Source organism: Anguilla rostrata, chromosome 18, assembly GCF_018555375.3.
Source record: "Anguilla rostrata isolate EN2019 chromosome 18, ASM1855537v3, whole genome shotgun sequence".
NCBI lineage: Eukaryota > Metazoa > Chordata > Actinopteri > Anguilliformes > Anguillidae > Anguilla > Anguilla rostrata.
Window position 1 is genome coordinate 31330109 of NC_057950.1, and position 23698 is coordinate 31353806.

The window sequence follows — 23698 nt, forward strand, 5'->3', positions numbered from 1 at the left end:
CGGTAAGCTGGGACTTAAGTTGTAAGACAGGACACATGACGTGCCCAAGGAAAATATTGACCTGGCTGTCTGTCAGAATCCTGAGAGTTTGGACTTGAACCAACTGCCATAAATTAGCTCGTAAAATCATCCAGTAAGAGCCATTGGTAAGCTGCACGTGAGCGAGTGTTCCAGAACCCGATAAGCCTTAACAATGGAATTCTCAGTCAAATCTGGCAGTTTTCGCTGCAGTCAGGGTCCTACTGTTATTATTGATGGATTTGTGAATTATGAGTTTTAAAGTCAGAAAAATAGAACGTATACCATATTAAAATTCAATGTACGAGCATTTATTTTAGCAATTAATATTTTAATCAATATTAATATTTAAATCGATTTTCAGAAATATAATTTTTGGTTGGCCTGCTTACTGACGGAATGAACGTCTCCCCCCCCCCAGGTGAAGTTCTCGATGTACCTGCAGTACTTGCGGGCCATGGGCTGGTGGTACTGCACCATGGTTTTCGTGGTCTACTTCCTCCAGAACATTGCTTTCATCGGCCAGAACCTGTGGCTGAGCGACTGGACCAGGGACTCGGTGGTCTACTATAATCAGACTTACCCCGCCTCTGTGAGGGACATGAGGGTGGGCGTGTTCGGTGCCCTCGGAGTGTCGCAAGGTATGATGACATCACTCAGTCTCTTCTGGCATTAAGGAGACAGGACCCCTGTCTCTGCCTAGGTGAAGTAGTCATTCTAGTAGCCCCTCAAAGACCCTTGCAAGGGCTCTTAAAGGGCCATGTTTCAATAAGGGCAAGAAACTGGAGGGAGAGCAGGGAGGCGTAGGGAGAGACGGCCTTACGAATGGCAGATTGGCCCCAGTTCTACAGGCCCCCTGCTGCTGTAAGGCTATCACAGAGGGGGACAGGAGATGGTAGAGGAAGGTGGAGAGCATTCTGTGTCATATTGAATGACCATAGCAACATCTCCTGAGGGAGGAGCAGACAGGGATGAGGAGAAAGCACACTGAATCCTGCAATGAAGCAGCAGCCTTGTTATTCTCACTCAATGGACTTTCCGAAAAGACTCCTTAGTCTTAATCAAACTGAGATTTCACACAACCTAGGCGACTGCTACAGCTATTCTACCTCTAAATCAAATGTTTATACTACCCTAAATGACTAATTAACAACTGTCAGTGTAGGCTACCTCAACTGAAACAAAACTAGCTAATTGGCAACTGACCACACCTAGTCACTTACTGTAAGTACACGCTACAGTTAACTACTGCTACTGAAAAGCTGTTTCAAACAGCACAGATGATCATGCATAGATCATTAATACAGTGACACTTTGCCCCATTCAACAATGACAGTTGTAGCTCACCTGAAAATAATGCACTATTACTTAATTCACCAAGTTTATTACTTTATGCAGCAAGTCATATCTGCTTATTTTACGTTGTAAGTGCAAAAGTCATTAGGTTATGACATCATTACATTATCCAATGTTTTTTACAGTATCTGCTGTTATAAGCCTGCTTGTTAATGGCAGAATACTCTGTTAAAGCCTGATTGCTGTATCCTGTGTGTGATGCCGAACAGGTATTCTGGTCTTCATTGGAACGCTGCTCATGGCGAACGGGGCGATCTCGGCCTCGCGGGTCCTGCACAGCCGCCTGCTCTCCAACGTCCTCCGCGCGCCCATGGTCTTCTTTGACACCACGCCCTTGGGCAGGGTGGTCAACCGCTTCGCCAAGGTGGGAGGCCCGCCCCGTTTATGCCTTGTCTGTGTTCCCAAGTGGTGAAAAATGGCCGCCTTTCTGTTTAAATAGTTTCCAGAGGGTAATAAAATAAGGATAAAGCTGTTGGAATGGCTTGTTAGTAGAAAACATAGTAAAGATTTACCAATAGTACACTGTAGTACAAGAATAACAACCAATGAAACAGCCCAGATGGTCGTTGGTGAATGCCTTGTCTACTTCCTAGCTACAACCCCCAGGGAGCCAGGAAGTGATATCAGAAAGTATCAACCAACCATTGTCAATTTTTTCCCCCTCTATTGGTTGTTACCCATGTACTCTATGATTGGTGTAGCTCTTCTGTTTTATACCACTGAGGTGACATCACATCTTCTATTATCTCTGGTTGTCTTGTGGCTTGGTTCTGTAGGACATGTTTGTGATGTCATCAGGGTGCAAAATATGATTGTGGTGTCGAATGTGATGTCATAACATTGATGTCATATCTGCAGGACATGTTCACTGTAGATGAGTCCATCCCCATGTCCTTCCGCTCCTGGCTGATGTGCTTGCTGGGGGTGGTCGGCACCCTGTTCGTCATCTGTCTGGCTACGCCCCTTTTCATTGTGGTCCTCGTTCCCCTCGCTGTGATTTACTACTTTGTCCAGGTGAGGAAGTCCACCGGTGCCTGAGCGCTCACTGTACTTTAGACCAGGGCAAGGTTCATAATTATATCTTGTAACTTAATCTGACAGTTAGTCAACCTCAAGGTGGTTGTCTAATCTCAGTGGTTGTGTAGAGCAGTTTACAGAAGTGTGTCCCTTATCAGACCATCAAAGGGAAACAGTGTGGACAGGCAGTTGGCAGGGTTTGCTAAAAAGATGACAGCAGTTGTTAAACATTCTACTGGATCAGCATTAATTAAACCTTAAGTTGGTGTCTTTGATGGTGTGGATAAGCTGTGGATAACTTGTAGTGTAATGTAACATGGGAGACTACCTTACAGACCGCTGTCTCTCTTTCTGCCCGCAGAGGTTCTACGTGGCGACCTCGCGGCAGCTCCGCAGGCTGGACTCGGTGTCGCGCTCTCCCATCTTCTCCCACTTCAGCGAGACCATCTCGGGCCTGTCGGTCATCCGAGCCTACGGGCACCAAGACCGCTTCCTCCGCCACAATGAGACCACCATCGACCACAATCTCAAGAGCGTGTACCCCTGGATCGCCTCGAACAGGTCCGGGGCGCGTCCGAACGGGGGAAGGATGTGATTGCTCCTGATTAATCAAGAAATGCTGACCATGAACGATAGAGGCCAAGAACTTAGTTTTGTCATAGGCATACTCATCAAGAGCTTTTGCTATCATTAACAGCCAATCACAGGAAAGACAAATTCAACAGAAAAGCCAAACGCTAGTGGCACAGAGACTTCCCTGTTGCTCTATGCTCAAACATGCTACCAGTAGATTCATCAACTCAATCCTGTGGAATCCTGCACATGTATATTTTGTTCCACCTAAAAGAGATCAATAACGAGATGTTATTTGACCCATAGTCTTTAAAAAGGGCTGCAGAAATGGGATCAATTAATTGGTTGATTGATTGTCAAAACAGAGTCACATAGCAGTTCTAAATGCTGAAAGAGTAGAGCCCTGGTAACACAGATTTTACATCTGTCTGCCAAAGATGAGGTTATAAAACGTACAGAAGGAAATCAGGCAAACCTGCACTCTTAACTGGATCAAAAACAGAAAAGATGGAAACACACTGAAGCATGTTGTAAATGTAATATAGCTGCAGAAAATTAAGCATGCATATGACTTGGCAGAATCAAGCTTTGGAAGCCTACTTAAGGTCTACATCTGACTGGAGCTTCATGTTGACCGGGGCGGGGAGACGGGGGGGATCAGCCATTACAAGGACGTAAACCACAGAGATGGTGTTCCGTTTCATGTACCAGTCACACATTAACTTGACGTTGCCATGTTAACTACAGTCAGATTTTTATAAATAGTTAACATTTCTGAACTTCTCCCCGACCCAAGGTTTTATTTTCTCTTAAGATCTTAGGATATTATACAGCATTCCCAAATGTTTTTGATGTAGACATGAAATGTTAGTTTTCAATTTTGTTTTCCAATTGGACATCACAACTTCAAGGTGATTTCCGATGCACTACTCTCAGTTCCTCTGTGCCATCTTGCTGCAGGTGGCTCGCCATTCGGTTGGAGTTCCTGGGCAACCTGGTGGTCTTCTTTGCGGCTTTGTTTGCAGTCATCTCCCGCGAAACCCTGTACAGCGGCCTGGTCGGGATGTCCATCTCCTACGCCCTAAATGTGAGACGGCTCTTTCATAATGCACGGAACGGGAAACAGCTCAATGCAGGCATCTCCAAAGACAGTCCCTGGGCCTCGCAATTTCTCATGATTTTCTTTAAATCAGCAGCCAACATAAGCCTTGAAAAACGAGGCATGGACTCCGTAGCCAATCAGTGACTAAAATTTAGCATTTAATTTAGAAACAAACTGAAAATCAGGAGACACTACAGCCCTCCAGGAGCTAAGATTGAGATTCCCGGCCTAATGCTCTGCTGCAATGTCTTTGCTTTGCGTGGTTGCCAGGTGACACAGACACTCAACTGGCTCGTGAGGATGACCTCTGAGCTGGAGACCAACATCGTGGCAGTGGAGAGGGTGAACGAGTACACTGAGATCGAGAACGAGGTGAGTCTGCGTTGACCCTACAAAAGACCTCCATGTTTTCAAAATGCTGATTGCTGTGTGTGATCTACAGTTTCCTAGCAACCACATAAGCTATTGTATAGCTTCTGACAAGCTTATGATTATGGGTCAAATGGCAGATACTCAGCTTTTATTAAAGGTTATTTTTTCACCATCTAGAAATGACAACACTTTTTATATGTATTTTACTGCACTTTTATATTGACTTTTTATATGTTGTGGTGCATGGTGACACGAGATGGAGTAGGAGTGAGTGGTGGGGGTGGAACAGCATAGTTAGTCATAAATCACAAACATGACATAAGCCATAGGATAGCTTCTTCTAACCATAGTGCCTGATGCATAATTGGTGTTTCCCCCTCGCAGGCTCCCTGGATCACAGACGTTAAGCCCCCGAAGGGGTGGCCTGACTCTGGAGCGCTATGCCTGAAGGACTACAAGGTGCGGTACCGGCCTGAACTGGACCTGGTGCTGCACGGGATCAGCTGCAACATCGAAAGCACAGAGAAGGTAACGCACGCGGCCCAGAAAGCTGTGATTGCAATCAGTCCAAGAAGGAACTCTATCTGCAAATCTCTATGGTCCTTTATGGGCAATTCATCACAATTTAAAACGATAAGAACATGCATAAAACAGAGAGAACAAACATGTCGCGGCCATATTGTCTTGAAAAGTCAACATATTTCTGATAATTATTGAGGCACACATGCACATAGCTCTCCTACCTTCCCACAGTTAGTGTAGACTTTCCCCATTAGATTAGCACGTATGCTCTGTATTTTTGTATGTTTCATTCATAAATTATATTATTAAACCTGCGTCCGTTTCGATGTTGTGTAAGAATGAAAATCTGAGCCAAAACAATCTATCCAAGAACTCCATCTTTTAGGTTATGTATTAAATTTAGATTTATTTACCTTTGACCATTACCATTGGTCATTTTAATTATTAACTAAAATTTATGGTTATTATTTTAGGTAATTGTAATTTTATGAGTGTTAGCCCATGTGAGAATACAGAGGTGTGTTCCCTATAATATGCTAATGCCTCTTGGAGGCACTGTTTATATACGGTAAACAGGTTCAATGTGTTTCACAGTAAATGGCAATAGCTTATGATAAATGTTACTACTACATACTGCTTTGCTGATTAATGTACTTGTGTCTATTCAGTGTTCATTTGCTATAGAAATCTTACAGTATTGCTTTATTGAAAATATGCCACTGAATGTGTTTAGTTGTAATGATATTAAGTTTATTACTGGCCTCACCATTGTTTCATTATTCCAGGGAGTTATCTTTTACAGAGAGAGATGTTGTGTTTTATACTTTACAATACATAGGCTGCCTAATGCCTTTGCCATCTTTGTCATCAAGCACGGCACCTCAATAACATCAAAAAACATACTGACATTAAATGTGGCAGATGTGGTTAAGATAATTTCACCAAATGTGATATTTGTATTTTTTGAATCTTAAAATATTTTAGTAGATATAGGACACCCTTCCTATGGCAAATGAGTCACTCAAATGTTTTTTGTTTTTTTTGTTTTATTAACTAATTGTGATCCTACACCCCCACTCCACCCCAGTCCCCACCCCTAAACCCCCACTCTACCCCAGTCCCCCCCCCCCCCACCCCCCAGAGTCCAAGATCACAATCGCAATCTCCTGCCCCATCATGCAGTTGTCATGATTTTGTTCCCTTGTCATCTGATCACCCTTAATCCACACCTTTCAGTGACCACAGTGACAGTGACTTGGAAGTTCTCCTGCAGTGACTGTGACCGTGTCTGTGTTTCAGATTGGCATTGTTGGGAGGACAGGAGCTGGGAAGTCCAGTCTCACTAACTGCCTGTTCCGCATCATCGAGGCAGCTGACGGGTACATCTTTATCGACGGAGTGGACATCGCCACCCTGGGGCTGCACGATCTGAGGAGCCGACTGACTATCATCCCTCAGGTGAAGGAAAAAAAAATTCTGTTCGAACACGTTTATGGTTTTGTTAAATGAATGCTTTAGAGGTTTGCTCTCCTTTTTCTCCAGCTATAGAATTGAGTGAGAAAATGAAATGTGCTTTTCTAGCTTTGACGGGATAATTTAATGTTTGAAAGCCAAGGATTAATTGTATTCTTGTTATGACATGGTTCCAATATAAAAATGACCAGTTCAAGTTAATAGGTGTTCTCACTAAAGGAGAGTGCTTTTAGGGATGAGTGTAATTCATGATAAAAATTGAATGACCGATTTCATCTGGACATTCACGTTCTCCATGTGCCTGTTTTTAGGATCCGGTCCTATTCTCAGGAACCCTGAGGATGAACCTTGACCCCTTCGAGACGTTCAGCGATGAGGATGTTTGGAGAGTGCTCGAGCTGTCTCATTTGAAGGCATATGTGGGGGGGTTAAAAGAAGGACTAAACCATGAAGTCACCGAAGGGGGCGGGAACCTCAGGTATGGTCTGCACACCTCGTTCACCTTCCCGTATGTTGAGAATAACAATGAGAAAGGTTAATGAAGCCATAATTATGTGTGATGACATTTGGGAATATTGTTGGTATTCCTGTCCTGTTACTTTTTTGGAATTGGCAACAAAAATCTAATAGAATATGTCTGAATGTTTGCCTTGTTGTTGTACCTGAAATATTTTTCCTAAAAACTCTTTTGGAGGTCTGATAAGGTACCACGTTATTACTACATTATTGGCATTGAATCACACATTTTGATGCAGCTGGAGATCAATGCAGGAGATGAGTCATTCTGGCAATGACGTTTATTTAGATGATCCAAGTTATATATGCATGACCCGGAGGGTGCACCGTGTTGCTGTTTCCCTGGAAGTGCAGTTACAAGTGCTTTGACCCCACTGTGGGTGCTTTGTGAATCATGTATTATTTTTCTAGTACTTGCAATAGTTGAATGGGCTCGATTGCAATGTATGTGTGACACTGACCACCTCCTACTTTTCATTCACGCTGTTTTAAAATTTAGTTTTTAAATCTATAATCTCAATTATTTCATAGGGTGCCACCATGTTTTCTCAAATGTAAACATAAATGGTCAGGCATTTGTCTTCTCGTTACCATAGAGACAACAGAACCCTTTCTGTTGTCTTTCATCAAAGTATAGAAGTGTCCCATGACAAAGTATAAACTAGGCTTTAGAGAGCAGGGTGCAATCGGAAATAAAGCAGTTTGGTCTTGATTCTTATTCTATATCCAGGAAATACAGAAGGTCTCCAGTAAATCCTATGCTAGTCACCAAATTGAAACACGCCGCAATTGTCCCGATAAAACCTTTTGTGGTGTTTAACAGGGCAGTGTGTTAAATATGTAAATGTGTTTTTGTTTCTCTTTGGCTCTGTTTCTAGCGTGGGCCAGAGGCAGCTCCTGTGCCTGGCCAGGGCTCTGCTGCGTAAGTCGCGCATCCTCATTCTGGACGAGGCCACGGCCGCTGTGGACCTGGAGACGGATTGTCTGATCCAGGCCACCATACGCCAGGAGTTCTCCAGCTGCACGGTCCTCACCATCGCCCACCGCATAAACACCATACTGGACAGCTCCCGGTAAGGGCAAAAGAGCTTGTACAAATACCTTTTCTGATCGTTTGGTCAACAAGAAAAATTATGTTTTGAAAATGAATTAAAATAAAAGGTGAAACTGCTACATCATATCATATGTAATTTGCCAGTGTAGCTAAATATAAAGTTATGCACATGAGAAAGAAAAAAATGAGTATTTTGGCAGGACTATATTTTTAGCATTTGCCTGTTTGCCCATATATTTGGCTGACACCCCCCTCACCTCCTGGAGACTATCGTGCTGTCACGAAGGGGACTTTTTATAGAGCTGTATAAAAATGAATGAATGATGGATAAGTGTATGTATGGATCAGAGTTTGCCTTTGCCAGGTTTTGACTTATTAAAATGAGGAAAGTCTGGGAATTTAAAACATTGTCTGGCCAGAAATAAATGGATAAAAAATAAATATATATTGGGTACAATAGCTCTTAATATGCATTTGTACTTATATTGTCTCAAAAGCACATAAGCCTGTCATTATTATGACATCAAATAACCCTCCAGCAACCTGGTAGGCTCTGAGGACAGGACGCAACAATTTAAATCTCATCAAATCCACACAATGTATGTGGGGGGTCGGGTCACACCCCTAAGAACTGAACTATATAATGTCAATATGCCTTTTTTCTTGTCAGAAGAGAATGTAGTTCTGGCACTGACTTGTATCTTTTCTTTGCTTTGCCCCTCTAGGGTGATGGTCCTGGATGCTGGGAAGATTGTGGAGTTCGATTCTCCCAGTGTCCTGATGAAGAGACAAGGTCACTTTTACGCCATGGCAAAGGATGCTGGGATTACTTCACTAGACAGCACAGCCCTATGAACACTCATTAGGGCAGCCCATGGGTGTATGGACAGAGTAATAATGTAGGAAATGTATGTTCCCCGGAACTACCTTTCCCAGGGTTCCCCTGAGTCACTGATGAAGGTGTACCATGACCATTTTGCTTGAAAATGCCTAAAATGTGTTTCCCAAATTTGATTGCTGTACTGAACAGCAAATACATTTATTTTTGCTTAATTATTGTTTAGGGTATTTCCAGTATAAAGGCTGTTTTTGTCAGTAATATGTGTTATGCTTATAAACATGATCTTTGGATACCTTTTTATAATAAATGTTTTTATAATAAATGTTTACCCAAATGAAATTAACATTATCCTTTCAATACAAATGAAATATTATTACTATTAGTAATAGTATTATTACTATACTATTACTATTGTAAAAAATATTATTACTTTCTGTATTGGTTTGCTTTCTTTGTGCAAAAACGTCAAGATGCTTAATAAATACATTATGGGTGTTTTTATGTATGTTATTGTGTCAGAATTATGTATATTTCCCTAATATTCGATTGATTTAGACCGGGCCGACATTCTACGATTTCCTCACAGGTTGCGATGTTGAGAGTTCCAATGCCCCCTCACACTTAACGAAGTTCAGATTGCGACAACCGGTTGCATGGTAGCATTGGGATGGCAGGTATGCCTGCCAAGTTACGGCTTGGTGGGGCAGCATGCCCCATACCTACACAGCACCGAGAGTTTGGCACTTTTATAGGTTCCCTACAGAAATAACCACAATAACCACAGACTCTCAGCCCTTAAAAACATTCATTTCTGTATCTACTGAACCCATTTCAACAGACAGAATCCATAAACAACTTCACATGTCCACACAATAAAGCCCCAAACTAAGGGTATTTGGCATTTTTTCTTCTTTTTTCTGCCTGATTACATCATCTCAAATGATCCAAGCTCACAAAGAATATGTCTCCCCATTGGAAATTTGGGTACATCAGCCAATAAAAACACTGGATACAGACACAAAATGGACGTATACTGTATACAAGTGCACACGTTTAAAATGGCAAAACTTTGCGCCCCCATCGTAGCTCACTGGGTTGCGCATTTACCTTTGGAACTTTTTGGACAAGTGAGAGAGCCTGGTTCAAATTCCGCCCCTGACTGAAGCAAACCTCGAACTCATTAAATGGTAAATGGACTGCATTTATATAGCGCTTTTATCCAAAGCTCTTTACAATTGATGCCTCTCATTCACCCATTCACACGCCAATGGTGAAAGGCTGCCATGCAAGGTACCAATCAGCTCATTGGGAGCAATTAGGGGTTAGGTGTCTTGCTCAGGGACACTTCGACATGCCCAGGGCGGGGGATCGAACCGGCAACCTTCCGACTGCCAGACAACCACTCTTACCTCCTGAGCTATGTCGCCCAGTCCATTCTAAATTGTTCACAAACAATGGCCACAAGATGCAAAGCCTATGCTTTGTGCATTTTTACCTGATTAAATTTTACACGAATATTTCCAGTTAGGTATTTCAATTGATTTTTGAAAAAAATACAGATGACAAATGCTTTCAAGTTCAATAGCACCTAGAAAATAAGGCCTAGGACCTTCAAACCACTTGTGGCCATTGTTTGTGAACAATTTACAAGATGCAGAGCCTATGCGTTGTGCATTATTACCTCATGCAATTTTACACAAATATTTCCAATTAGGTATTTCAATTGATTATTGAAAAAAATACAGATGACAAATGCTTTCAAGTTCAATAGCTCCTAGAGAATAGGTCCCAGGACCTTCAAACCACTTGTAAATTGTTCACAAACAATGGCCACAGGATGTAGAGCCTAAGCTTTGTGCATTATTACCTCATGCAATTTTACACAAATATTTCCAATTAGGTATTTCAATTGATTATTGAAAAAAATATGGATGACAAATGCTTTCAAGTTCAATAGGTCCTAGATAATAGGGCCTAGACCATCAAACCACTTCTAAATTGTTCACAAACAATGGCCACAAGATGCAGAGCCTATGCTTTTGCATTTTTACCTCATGCAATTTTACACGAATATTTCCAATTATGAATTTAAACTGATATTTGAAAAAAATACAGATGACAAATGCTTTCAAGTTCAATAGCTCCTAGAGAATAGGGCCTAGGACCATCAAACTACTTCTAAATTGTTCACAAACAATGGCCACAAGATGCAGAGCCTATGCTTTTGCATTTTTACCTCATGCAATTTTACACAAATATTTCCAATTATGAATTTAAACTGATATTTGAAAAAAATACAGATGACAAATGCTTTCAAGTTCAATAGCTCCTAGAGAATAGGGCCTAGGACCATCAAACTACTTCTAAATTGTTCACAAACAATGGCCACAAGATGCAGAGCCTATGCTTTGTGCATTATTGCCTCATGCAATTTTACAGGAATATTTCCAATTATGAATTTAAACTGATATTTGAAAGAAATACAGCTGACAAATGCTTTCAAGTTCAATAGCTCCTAGATAATAGGGCCTAGGACCTGAGCTGCAATTGTTAAATTTCTATCCTGTGGAGGGCAGTAATACGCCGAAAACTGACAAGGAGAAGAAGAAGAAGAAACTTGTGAATGTTCTCCACAGCTACAGCGTTTGAGAAGAAGGTAAATTACAAATTTTGCAGCAATCCGACGTTAACAATGTAATAATGGCTTCCAACAAACTTGAACTTTACTCGGAACACAGCTCTTAGTGTTGATACCCGAATATCGCCATACATTTAACCTAGTTTGTAAGAAAAATCAATGTTTACAAGTTTACATCGATGAATGGACACGCTAGCTAGCTAGCTGTGTAGATAGCATTAGCTAGATAGCCATCAGTTAATGAGTATGGATGTAACTTGCCCACCCCGTAAATGTTAGCTAATGCTTTAGTTTATACTTTAGTATTTTGTCACGTATAAGTCTTCTATGGTTACTATTTACAAAGTACAGTCCAACATAAATGTATCTTGTTTCTTGCTACCTGCCCTAGTATTTAACGCTCCATTGGCTAGCATGAGAAAAAATTGATTCGTTATTTTCATGAAGTTAACTAAGATACAAAGTTGAAAGGATGTTTAAGCTTTCTATAGCCTCTGCATGTGGTGAATGCCAGTGAAAGTGTTTTAATGTAGGCCTACGTGTAATTCAAGATGGGGAAATGGATTTATAGAGAAAGAGAAAGGCCCTCTTATCTATTTTTTGATTTTTTTAAAACAATCTACAATACAGACAATACACAAAAGAGAAAAAAGCAGGCATTAGATAAGGTAAATTTAAAAAAATGTATTGTGGAAAAATAGGAATAATCTCTATGCGCAAAAAAGCAATGTGACAGCCACTACTACTACTGAGTAAAAGGCACTAGTGATTATTATTGAGACTACACACCATGGTGGCGCAGGCGGCTGATGGTAGCCTTAATAGACTGGTATCGTCTGTGACTAACGTTAGGTTCACTTATTAGAGTGCCTTTTAAGGACTATTAGACTACCTCTGGTTGGTTATATTCATTTATAGCTAGCTAGCTAACATTAGCCTCCTAACGTAACAGCTCCTAAGCCTTTCCACGGTCGCCTAGGGTCCTGTGCACTTAACTGGCATTCTAGTTTCTGTTAGTACTGTTGCTTGGCAACCCTGATACTTTTCTCAAGATAAGGTTTTTTGTACAAGGAGCCGTCGGCTGGTTTGAAAGCAGTTGAACGCGCACTGAGTTTATCTTTCACGTTTCTATTGAAGGCTTTTGGTCGGGCTGTGTTCAGCTCTGTTGCTTGGCACATGTGTATCGATCCAAAAACTAATTGAGTCTATTGTGACATCACAATACTCGGCAGGGTCCGGGGTCGCGTCCTCTGAGCAGCGCTGCAGAGAGCTCACTATTGCTTTTGTGCTTTCTGTCTTCCGCGTGTATATTCCGCGGCAGCAGAAAGACGGATGCATGATTATTGTTTGTGATTCCTAAGCACACAGAGAAGGTTTGGATTCTAAAACCTTAAATTTGTTGAGGGGAGTCAAACTGGGACTCAGAAAAGGCTGGAATTTGAATGAGCCTGCAGGCTGGGACTCATCCTGGACTTCAAAAAACCCAGAGCCGAGTGCTAAAACAATAAGTTACTCGGACTTCCTCGGGATGAGCAGGCCATTTGGCTCTCTGGAATGTTGCCATCTGGACACAACTAAGATAAGGGGAACTGGTCTCTTTAGCTGCGTTTCCACCGCAGGAACTTTACCCCGGAACTAGGAACCTTTTGAGGAACTCAGTGTGTTTCCACCGCAGGAACTAGGGTCTAAATTTAGTTCCGGGGGCTTTATCTTACCCCCAAAAAAGTTCCTGCTCGGGGAGTAGTACTTTCGAAAAGTACCGGAACCTTTGGGGTGGGACGCAAGCGCTGAAAATTTCTGATTGGTCGACTACTTGCAGTGTTATTTTTTTTTATTTCAACCGCCATGTTTAAAAATCTGCAGCCGCAAACCGATTTATTTTCATAATAACTTCAAATCAAACTTGTATGTTATGCGGCGCAGTAGCCTAGTTTTGGTTATAGCCTGCCAACGTCTTGGAATTATAACGTGTGCTCTTCTGTTCTTTTCTTGCTTTAGTATTCGTTTTATTAAATGCTAAGCATTCGTGCTGGGACAGAATATTACCTACCAAAACATTCAAACGGATTAATTCGGTTGCTGAATATTTTCTTCCGGATTTTCTTTGTTAGCCCGTTGTAATTGACTCATAACGTTTGATACAGTTATGTGAGGTATGCGGTAGTTCTGCGTAATTCACATTGGTGATACAGTAAAAGCAAATTGAAAATCACCTTCCGCACTTTTTTCAGGGTAAAATAACAGGTTAATTCTAGTAATCGTCCCTTTAGCTTTTTCAGACTGCCGTAATTTTACTCTGCCATTCTTCAATTCCACAAAAAGACCAGGAAGACTATGGACTAATTTATGGTGCATGGTTCGCATCTGGAGGGCACACTTCGCTGCTCGGCTAGCAGTAACTTCGAAGGAAAGCAAACGGTGGCTGTACCACTGCTAATTTAAAAATTTTCATGCAAGTCCGAGTTTTCGTTCTATTCTTGTCATTTTGCGATTAGCCTATATGGAATTGACGATGAGAAAGTAATCAAACAGCAAATTGTTTACAACGTGTGCATGTTTTCTGCTGTTGTTGCCAGTTATATTGGAAATGTGAATGCATTCTGTCGCCTCGGATGTCAAGACATGAAAGTGAATGTTCGCATAAAAACATAATGAATGTGTTTGAGAGGCTATATAAAACAGTTACAATCTGACTATTGGCCTGTTATTTCCTATTTGTTGCATAACAACGGTCCAAGTTCAACTACCAACGACAGTTTTGCTTGACAACGGTAAAATATGCCCAAACGGCTGCAGAAGAATATTTCAATTCCAGGTGATTCAATCGATAAAAATCAATAAATACAAAAGTAACCATATACAGTCATTGTTGGTAGCCCGTTGTATATAAAGCCGCGTTTCCACCAAAATTACCCGGAACTTTCAGTCCCAGGAACTACTTTACCAGGAACTAAAAGGTTCCTTCAGCCAATGGTTGTCTGCGTTTCCACCGGGGTCTAAAGTACCGCGAAGATTAGGCAAATTAGCCCACTGACGTTGTCGTCGGTCCATCTGTCATATGATTTCTTCTGTAACCCCATACTACCACCGAAGTAGCCTACGTTATTTTCTAATAACCGGGACAGCCCGGAGGGGTTTATTCCACTTATATACAACAGGTTACCAACAATGACTATATATGGTTACTTTTGTATTTATTGATTTTCATATATCCTCTCAAACACATTCATTAACAGCAGAAAACATGCACACGTTGTAAACAATTTGCTGTTTTATTACTTTCTCGTCGTCAATTCCATATAGGCTAATCGCAAAATGACAAGAATAGAACGAAAACTCGGACTTGCGTGAAAATGTAAATGAGTAGTGGTACAGCCACCGTTTGCTTCCCTTCGAAGTTACTGCTAGCCGAGCAGCGAAGTGTGCCCTCCAGATGCGAACCATGCACCATAAATGAGTCCATAGTCTTCCTGGTCTTTTCGTGGAATTGAAAAAATGAGTAAAATTACGGCAGTCTGAAAAAGCTAAAGGGAAGATTACTAGAATTAACCTGTTATTTTACCCGGATAAAAAGTGCGGAAGGTAATTTCCAGTTTGCTTGTACTGTATCGCCAATTTAAATTATGCAGAACTACCGCATACCTCACATAACTGTATCAAACGTTTTGAGTCAATTACAACGGGCTAACAAAGAAAATCCGGAAGAAAATATTCAGCAACCGAATTAGCCTAATTCGTTTGAATGTTTTGGTAGCCTACGTAATATGCTATCCCAGCACGAATGCTTAGCATTTTATAAAACGAATACTAAAGCAAGAAAAGAACAGAAGAGCACACCTTATAATTCCAAGACGTTGACAGGCTATAACCAAAAGTAGGCTACTGCGCCGCATAACATACAAGTTTGATTTGAAGTTATTATGAAAATAAATTGGTTTGCCGCTGCATATTTTCAAACATGGCGGGTAATGGCGGAAAATAAATACAACACAAATGCTACGAGTACTCGACCAATCAGAAATGTTCAGCGCTGCAAGGTCCACCCAAAAGGTTCCTGTACTTTCGGAAAGTACTACCCCCCGAGCAGGAACGTTTTGGGGGGTAAAACAAAGCCCCCAGAACTAAATTTAGACCCTAGTTCCTGCGGTGGAAACGCACTGAGTTCCTCAAAAGGTTCCTAGTTCCGGGGTATAGTTCCTGCGGTGGAAACGCGGCTTAAGTGGAATAAACCCCTCCGGGCTGTCCCGGTTATTAGAAAATAATGTAGGCTACTTCGGTGGTAGTATGGGGTTACAGAAGAAATCATAGGACAGATGGACCGACGACAACATCGCTTTTTCATACGTCAGTGGGCTAATTTGCCTAATCTTCGCGGGACTTTAGACCGCGGTGGAAACGCAGACAACCATGGGCTGAAGGAACCTTTTAGTTCCTTGAAAAGTAGTTCCTGGGACTAAAAGTTCTGGGTACTTTTGGTGGAAACGCGGCTTTTGTCTATGGTTGTGGGGGTGTGTGTGTCGGGGTCATTAATGGTAAAAAGATCATCAGGCCTCTGGCAAAATGGTGGGGCAACTGCGCTTGACAGTACCACAGTGCCCTTATGTGGTCCCCTCTGTCATTACACTTTTTATTTTCTTTTCTCGATCTGGACTTTAAACCATGTAAAATGGTTCAACAAAAGGGTATTTTCATGACAAATGCACCATAATATTACATCCCCTGGACATTTTTGGTATGGGCGTATTCAGGGAAATTCAAGAAATTGAATGAAATATGTTTCATACCAAATAAAATTTAATAAAACATAGTTTCAGAAAACTCAGGGAAAAACTAACACAATGGAATGTCCTCTCTGGTAATCATCTCCTTTTCCCGATTTCCCCACTAATTGTTTTAATAGCAGCCTCCAAATGGTGGGGGCCGAAATTCGAGATTTATTATTCGGCCAGGTTAATTTATGGCAATGCCGCCTCGATCAAACACGGGATTTGGCCTAAAAGGAAGGGAGACAATCCTGTCGAGGAAGATCGCAATCGACTTCCCACACTGCGCAGACTCTGTGATTTTGTGTGTAGCCAAACAGGCTGGGTAAGAACTTTTTACTCTGTATTTATGTTTTTAAACCTTATAATTGATTGTGTATTTGACGCTAATGACCTACCTGCCTGTTAAATAAATTCTTCTTATTTTTAACTTGCGTGGTCTTCATGACTCTAATCCATTTTATCTTCTTTTCAGCCGAAATTCCGATTAAATACTCAGGGGGACAATTATGACTAGGACCTACTGATCAGGGGTCTAGTACAGCGAACGTCTTTAGTGAGGTCTTCAAGTTAGATAGGCGACCACGATCTGCCCGCTAACGGGATTGGTGGTATTGGTTCTGGTGTTTTAGCTTAAGAGGACCCATGGGCGTTATACGCCGGTTCTTGTCAAATTCGCCTTAAGGAGCCCGATAGATACACACTGTCCTGGGCTCATAACTATCTATGCACAAAGGAAGGCATGTACTATGGTGGTCAGCCTCCTACCCTCTGGGTCCTTCACCGAACTGAGATTTAACAATAGTGCTAAACCCAGGAGCATATATTGAGGAATGATGGCACAAGATTCCACGTATAGTTAAACCCAAATTTTAAATTCTACTTTCATTTGGAGTCAGATTATCACGAGAGTAAAACATAGTAACTGTTATGCTTACTTGCTTTGGTCATGAATATATTTGATGGGTTGTTCCACGCATTTGTGAATATTCTGATGCTCCGATTGGAATATTGACAGTCCGGCGACAGATCAGATATATCTCTGATGACAGCATAGCCCCGTTTGCGAACGGAGAGTAACCAGAATGCTACTGGCCCGTTTCAGGCCAGTCTTAAGCGGGATATGAAGCAGCGCCTTCATATCTAACCCGCGGCGAGGGAACCAGTGCATTCTTAAGTGTAATTGTGCCCTGTTCTTATGAACAGAGGAAAAATAACCAACATCTTCGTTTTTGACTCACACCAGCCAAAGGAAAACACGCGGTGCCTTCCCCTCCGGCTACAAACCCTCATTGGTCTAGCTGTGAGGTGTTTACAGATTTATACAATATGTCATCTGTATACATGGATAGTTTGTATTCTTGATTGCTGATTTGTAAACTGGTGGTGGAATCTAATATTCTGATTTTGCAGGCATGTGGTTCTACTGCTAGCTTAAGTAGTAGTGGTGACAATGGACAACCCTGTTTTGTGCCTGGATGTAGATTGAATGGATGAGAATTATGCCGTTTGTAGATATGGAGACGTGTGGATTGTTAAAAGAATATTCATTTACCCTGACTCTGTCTTTCTCTCTCTCTCTCTCTCACACACACGCATACACATATTTGCACACACACACACAGTCTCTTCTCTCTCTCTCACACACACACACACACACACACTCACACACACAGGCTCTCATCTCTCTCACACACATGCACAGACACACAGTCTCTTCTCCGTCTCACACAATCTTTCCTTCTCTCTCTCTCTTTCTCTCTCACACACACACACACACTCAGACACAGTCTGTCCTCTCTCTCTCTCACACACACACACATTTGCACACACACACACAGTCTCTTCTCTCACACACACACCCACACACAGTCTCCCCTCTCTCTCACACACATGCACAGACACACAGTCTCTTCTCAAATTCAAATTCAAATTCAAAATGCTTTGTTGGCATGAAATACATTTGTACTTATTGCCAAAGCGTACACACACAAACAGGAATAGGAATACAAACAACAGTGAAATACAAACAACATTGTGGTAACGACAACAATGCAATTAACAGTGTGGTAATGGCCACAGCGAGTAGGCTATATAATAACAATAACAGTAATAATAATAATAATAATAATGTAGAAAAAAGAAAATGGAAAAAAAAAAAGTTAAGAAAGAATTAATAATTTAAATAAATATATTCGTGGTGGTCAACCAGTGTCCCTCAGATTATGGCAGGCTAAGATGTACTTTGCTGCTAGTGGAGCTGTTGGCCTTTCTCCTAGCAGGATTTGCATTTTTGTCTCATTTGTTTGGGAAAGGAAGTCCTTTATAATTAGAGAGAATTTGTTGAAATAATGTGTCCTAATTTCTGAATATTTTTCACAATGTTCTCTCTCTCACACAATCTTTCCTTTCTCTCTCTCTCTCTCACACACACACACACACACACACAGTCTCTCCTCTCTCTCTCTCTCTCTCTCTCTCTCTCTCACAGACACAAAGTCTCTCCTCTCTCACACTCACAGTCTCTATTGGTTTATCAAGTGGATTTTGACAGTCATTTACGGTTGATTACAATTTATTTAGCCATTCTTTAATTGCAATATGATGTGTTTTTTGACTGATTTCACAGTATAGATTTTCAAAGTATTGTTCCAAAATAGCTCCATCACTAGTGGCTAATTCTTGTTGTTTTGCTGTGCTTAAATTGTTCCACAAATCCCAGAACTGGATTCTTCAATATCGTTAAATGTTTTATGTATGTCATTTATTTGTTTCTATTTTAGGGTATTTTTGATTTCTTTTAGAGCTTGACAGTACCTGTGGAGTGTATCTGAGTTGTTATGTTTATGATTTGATAATATTCTTAGGTTTCTTTGAGCATTTTCTGTTAATAGTTAATTAATTCAGTTGATCTCTTTGCTTTGGTGAATTTATCTGCACTTGTTTCAGCCCATCTGTATTATTGATGAAGATTACAGCTTACAGGGCTGTGTGTATTAATTTCTGCAGTCTCCAGTTCTTTTCAGAAATATCCTGAATTTGTTATGGCCTGAAATGGGGGTTTGTTGCCTGGCAGTGAATGCGCTGGTGGAGGAGGGGTCCATGTCAGTGACGTCGTAGTCAACAGCACTCGTCCCGAGAGCTGAGCAGTAAGTGAACCTTCCTAAAGAGTCCCCTCTGATCCTGCCTTTAAGGATATACAGACCTGTGGCTTGACAGAGATGCACTAACTCTCTACCGTTCTTATTTATTATATTGTCTGGGGTTATTTCTTTTTCGTAGCGGTTGGTGTGAATGTTTCCCTGTGTGTCGACACAGTCCGGTTCTGTCCCTGTTCTGGTGTTAAAACCCCCACACTGGCACACATCTCCCTGGGCGTGGAAATGGCATATTTCTGTTTGCAGAGTGTTAAAAAAACTGCTCATTATAGTATGGAGATTCATGTGTAATTCATAAGCTTACACACAGGTATGTATTATTTTCCCAATCCGCCATTTCTTTATTCAGTTATATCCATAAGTGAGATTGTTCTTTTTTAATAACTGTCATGTGTTCTGCAAGTTCCACTTTGTACCACGCCAGTGCTCCTCCTGAGTTTCTGCCTTGTCGTACTGTTCTTAATTTTATAGAGGGCACTATAATTTCACCATAACCTGGGGCAGTGTGGATGAGGGCATCTTTTCGGCACCAAGTTTCAAGAAAAATCAAAATGTCATCGTTAGAAATGTTTTTGAGGAATTCTGGGCCTGTGCTTTTCAGCCCAAACACAGAGGACTACAGACCCTGTATGTCCCTACAGCTAATTTGGAATGAACTCATTTTCCATAAAACAACATTGACTGTATTTTCAGTGAAACAAAATGCATTGTTGATAACAAGATGCTACTCATTTATGCTGATATTGTTATTTAGTATTTGTATAGTTCAATTCAAATTGGAATTGATTAAATTGATTAAGATTGATATGTATTCATAAGCTCATATTAGTTTAGCAGCCTGTCACAAAGGATGCTGAGGAGGTGTGTGATCTCACCTAGCTCAGGTGGAGGGGCAGGTAGGACAGGGGTCAGGGTGGTTGGGACAGGGGCTAGGGCGAGTGGGACAGTGGGTGGGACAGGGGCCAGGGCGAGTGGGACAGGGGCCCAGGGCGGTTGGGACAGGGGCCAGGGCGAGTGGGACAGGGGCCAGGGCGGGTGGGACAGCATCCAGGGCGGGTGGGACAGGGGCCAGGGCCGGTAGGACAGGAACCAGGGCGTTTGGGACAGGGGCCAGGGCGAGTGGGACAGGGGCCAGGGCCGGTAGGACAGGGACCTGGGCGAGTGGGACAGGGGCTGGGGCAAGTGGGACAGGGGCCAGGGGCCAGGGCTGGTAGGACAGGGGCAAGTGAGAGTGGGACAGGGGCCAGGGCCGGTAGGCCAGGGGCCTGGGCGAATGGGACAAGGGCCAGGGTGGTTGGGACAGGGGCCAGGGCGGGTGGGACAGTGGGTGGGACAGGGGCCAGGGACGGCAAGACAGGGGCCAGGGCGAGTGGGACAGGGGCCTGGGCGAGTGGGAAAGGGGCCAGGGCAGGTGGGACAGTGGGTGGGACAGGGGCCAGGGCCGGTAGGACAGGGGCCAGTGAGAGTGGGACAGGGGCCAGGGCAAGTGGGACAGGGGCCAGGGCGAGTGGGACAGGGGCAGGGCCGGTAGGACAGGGGCCATTGTAAGGGCCCCGGGCCAGTGTAGCTGGGCTTGTGTTAGTGGGTGTGCACTCTTGGGGGGCTGCGGGGAACTGGGGGGGGGGGGAGCTGATGGGTTGCGTCCCAGTGCCACATCTTTTAGCGTTTTAGTGAAGACTTTTTCCACACCCTCTTTGTTTAGACGCAGCCCGTTGTAGAGGTACCAGGGGCCGATGGTGGAGCGACGGGCCAGGTGCATGCTGGGAAGCGCAGCGCAGCCTCTGGCGATCTCTGTGTTGATGTCCCAGATGACATGAAGGGGGACATCGGTCAGTGGCAGCAGTGTGGAAATGACCACGCGAGAAAGGGCAGCAGTGCAGTATAATGGGTAAGGAGTCTGGTCTTGTAACCTAAAGGTCACAGGTTTGATTCCCGGGTAGGACACTGCCGTTGTACCCTTGAGCAAGATACTTAACTTGCATTGCTGCAATATATCAGCTGTATAAATGAATGCAATGTAAATGCTATCTAAAAGTTGTGTAAATCTAGAAGTTTCTGCTAAATGCATGTGATGTAATGTAATGTAATGCTGTTCGCTGTGCTCTTGTCGCTGCAGATGGAGGGAGCCTGGCCAGAGCGAGCTCTCTAAACTCTGCAAGCTCCATCTGGAGCAGGGCCAGGGTCTCCCTTCTGTGTCGGGCATCATTTTGGGGAGAAGCGAGGGCAGCGCAGGGCCGGCTGGGTACAGTGGTGGGTACAGTGCAGGGTGTGGCTTCCTCTGGGTCTGAATCCTCAGCTTGTGTGATGAGCAGACATTTACCCTTCTGTGCTTTTACATTACATTATATTACATTACATTACATATTACATTACAGGCATTTAGCAGTCTCTTATTCAAAGCGACACAGCTTTTTTACATTGCATTCATTTATACAGCTGGATAAATACTGGAGCAATGTAGCTTTAAGTACCTTGCAAAAGGGTACAACCTGGTTCTACTTGGAAAGTTAACGTGTGGCCTTTAGGTTACAAGACCAGCTCCTTACCCATTATACTGCGCTGCCACCATTATACGACATCGTTCTTTGTAAAACTACCAGGCTGGCTTCACTAGCACTTTGGATGAGAGCGGACTCGTTTGTATAGATCAGTGGTCTCCAACTCTGGTCCTGGAGAGCTACAGGGTCTGCTGGTTTTTGTTTTCACCTTCAAATCAGCACCCAATTGAGACCCAAGACGCCAGGTGAGTTGCGTTAACTGTGTAATCAACTGCTCTAATTGATTCATGAAGTGCAGAGTCACTATGAAAACCAGCAGACCCTGCAGCTCTCCAGGACCAGGGTTGGAGACCACTGGTTTAGAACATACACAATACATTGTTAAAATACCTTATTGTTGCTGAAAGTTTGTTTTTTCATTATTAACGCCATTAAATCACTTTTTTCCCACAGTACTCATCTGGGTAGTATTGTGGGCATCTAACTGAGTTGGGTTTTGTTTGTTTTTGTTTCCATGCACCACGTTTTGTGTAGATTAGTGTATTATTACAGCCAGTCTTACATAGTTCTACCTTTCTACAGTCAAATGACTAAAACTCATTTGAGTAGTTGTATGGGGGACTGTCTGTAGAAGTGCACAAATGGAGAGCGGGGCCTGTACAATTAAATGCACAAAATCCTCCCAATGAAGTAGTATAACCCCATGATGGGTTGATGAAGGCCCACACACTACTTTTCCCCCTCCAGTCAAGCCACACACTCCCACTCTCACTGACTTTGCTCAGGTGTGGCACTCGGGGAATCAAACCATCAACCTCTACCTCCTGAGGATCGGTCTAACCTTCTACGCCACAGATTCCTTCGCATGCATCAGTCATTTTTTCGCGCACTTAAACAGCACAACGGACAAAAGCTGCCCAAACTGAAAGGGGAAAGCAGGGATTGAACCCCAGCCCTTTCGGCTGTGAAACAAGGACCATTCCTCAGCACCACCGTAAGTTTCACATGCTCCCTTGTCCTTCCTGCAGGGAAATCAAGAAGGTGAGTCCTCAAAAATGGAAGAGAGCAAATAGAAGAAACAGGGCTCAAACCTTCAACCTCAGCATTCAGACCCCATGTCAGTGCCACCACACCACCATCATCTTGGTGTTCTCTCTGGTTCCAGCAGTGCACAGAAGGTAAGACTACAGAAATATGAGTAAAGTAAAGAACCAGGAAGCTTTGTGACTGTAAGCGAACGCATTGCTTCAGTGCCAATGTCTCCTATGCGATTCTGAGTGTTCTGCAGTAGATAGAAGATGACATGACCACATAAACACACAAGAACAAAAGACAAAGGTGACAGGTGTGCCTGATGTTAAGTAGTTGGTTAAAATGATGCCTTTGAAGGTTTTCCTCCGCCGACACTGTGTAAGCATGAGTTTGGTTTTGTTTGTTTTTGTTTCTATGCACCACATTTGGCATATATTAGTGTATTACTACTGCCAGTCTTACATACTGCTACCTATCTGCAATCAAATGAGTTCATTTGATTGCGTAGTAGTATGGGGGACTGTCAGTAGTAATGCACTAATGGAGAGTGGGGCCCAGACAAAATTTTTTTTTTTTTTTTTTTTTTTACCTTCAGAAAATTTTGAAATTTGCAAAAAAAATATTATAACCTCCATGTTGTATTCTTGGAAATTTCAGGGGGCCAGATTGCCTAGCCCTCCACTCACACCACCCCTGTCCTTGGGGACCACCGATGTTGCTCAGGTGCGGTCTCGGGGAATCGAACCATCAACCTCTAGCTCCTGA

At 42.7% G+C, this 23698-nt stretch overlaps 1 protein-coding gene and 1 long non-coding RNA gene across 2 annotated transcripts in view; both read left to right on the top strand.

The window, feature by feature from the left end:
* The window catches only part of abcc2 (ATP-binding cassette, sub-family C (CFTR/MRP), member 2), a 30175-nt gene extending 20826 nt beyond the window's left edge, over nt 1-9349 (top strand). The window contains exons 22-32 of the mRNA XM_064317344.1: nt 440-659; nt 1584-1738; nt 2233-2388; nt 2753-2952; nt 3925-4051; nt 4337-4438; nt 4823-4966; nt 6260-6418; nt 6745-6911; nt 7828-8022; nt 8729-9349. Coding sequence (XP_064173414.1) covers nt 440-659; nt 1584-1738; nt 2233-2388; nt 2753-2952; nt 3925-4051; nt 4337-4438; nt 4823-4966; nt 6260-6418; nt 6745-6911; nt 7828-8022; nt 8729-8858 — 1755 coding nt within the window. The 3' untranslated portion in view covers nt 8859-9349. The remainder of the gene's footprint in view (nt 1-439; nt 660-1583; nt 1739-2232; nt 2389-2752; nt 2953-3924; nt 4052-4336; nt 4439-4822; nt 4967-6259; nt 6419-6744; nt 6912-7827; nt 8023-8728) is intronic.
* Nucleotides 9350-11456: 2107 nt separating this feature from the next.
* Nucleotides 11457-22385, top strand: LOC135244783 (uncharacterized). Its single transcript, XR_010327057.1, has 4 exons — nt 11457-11500; nt 19262-19394; nt 21106-21308; nt 21526-22385. It is a non-coding gene; the product is annotated as an uncharacterized LOC135244783 (long non-coding RNA).
* Nucleotides 22386-23698: the final 1313 nt, after the last annotated feature.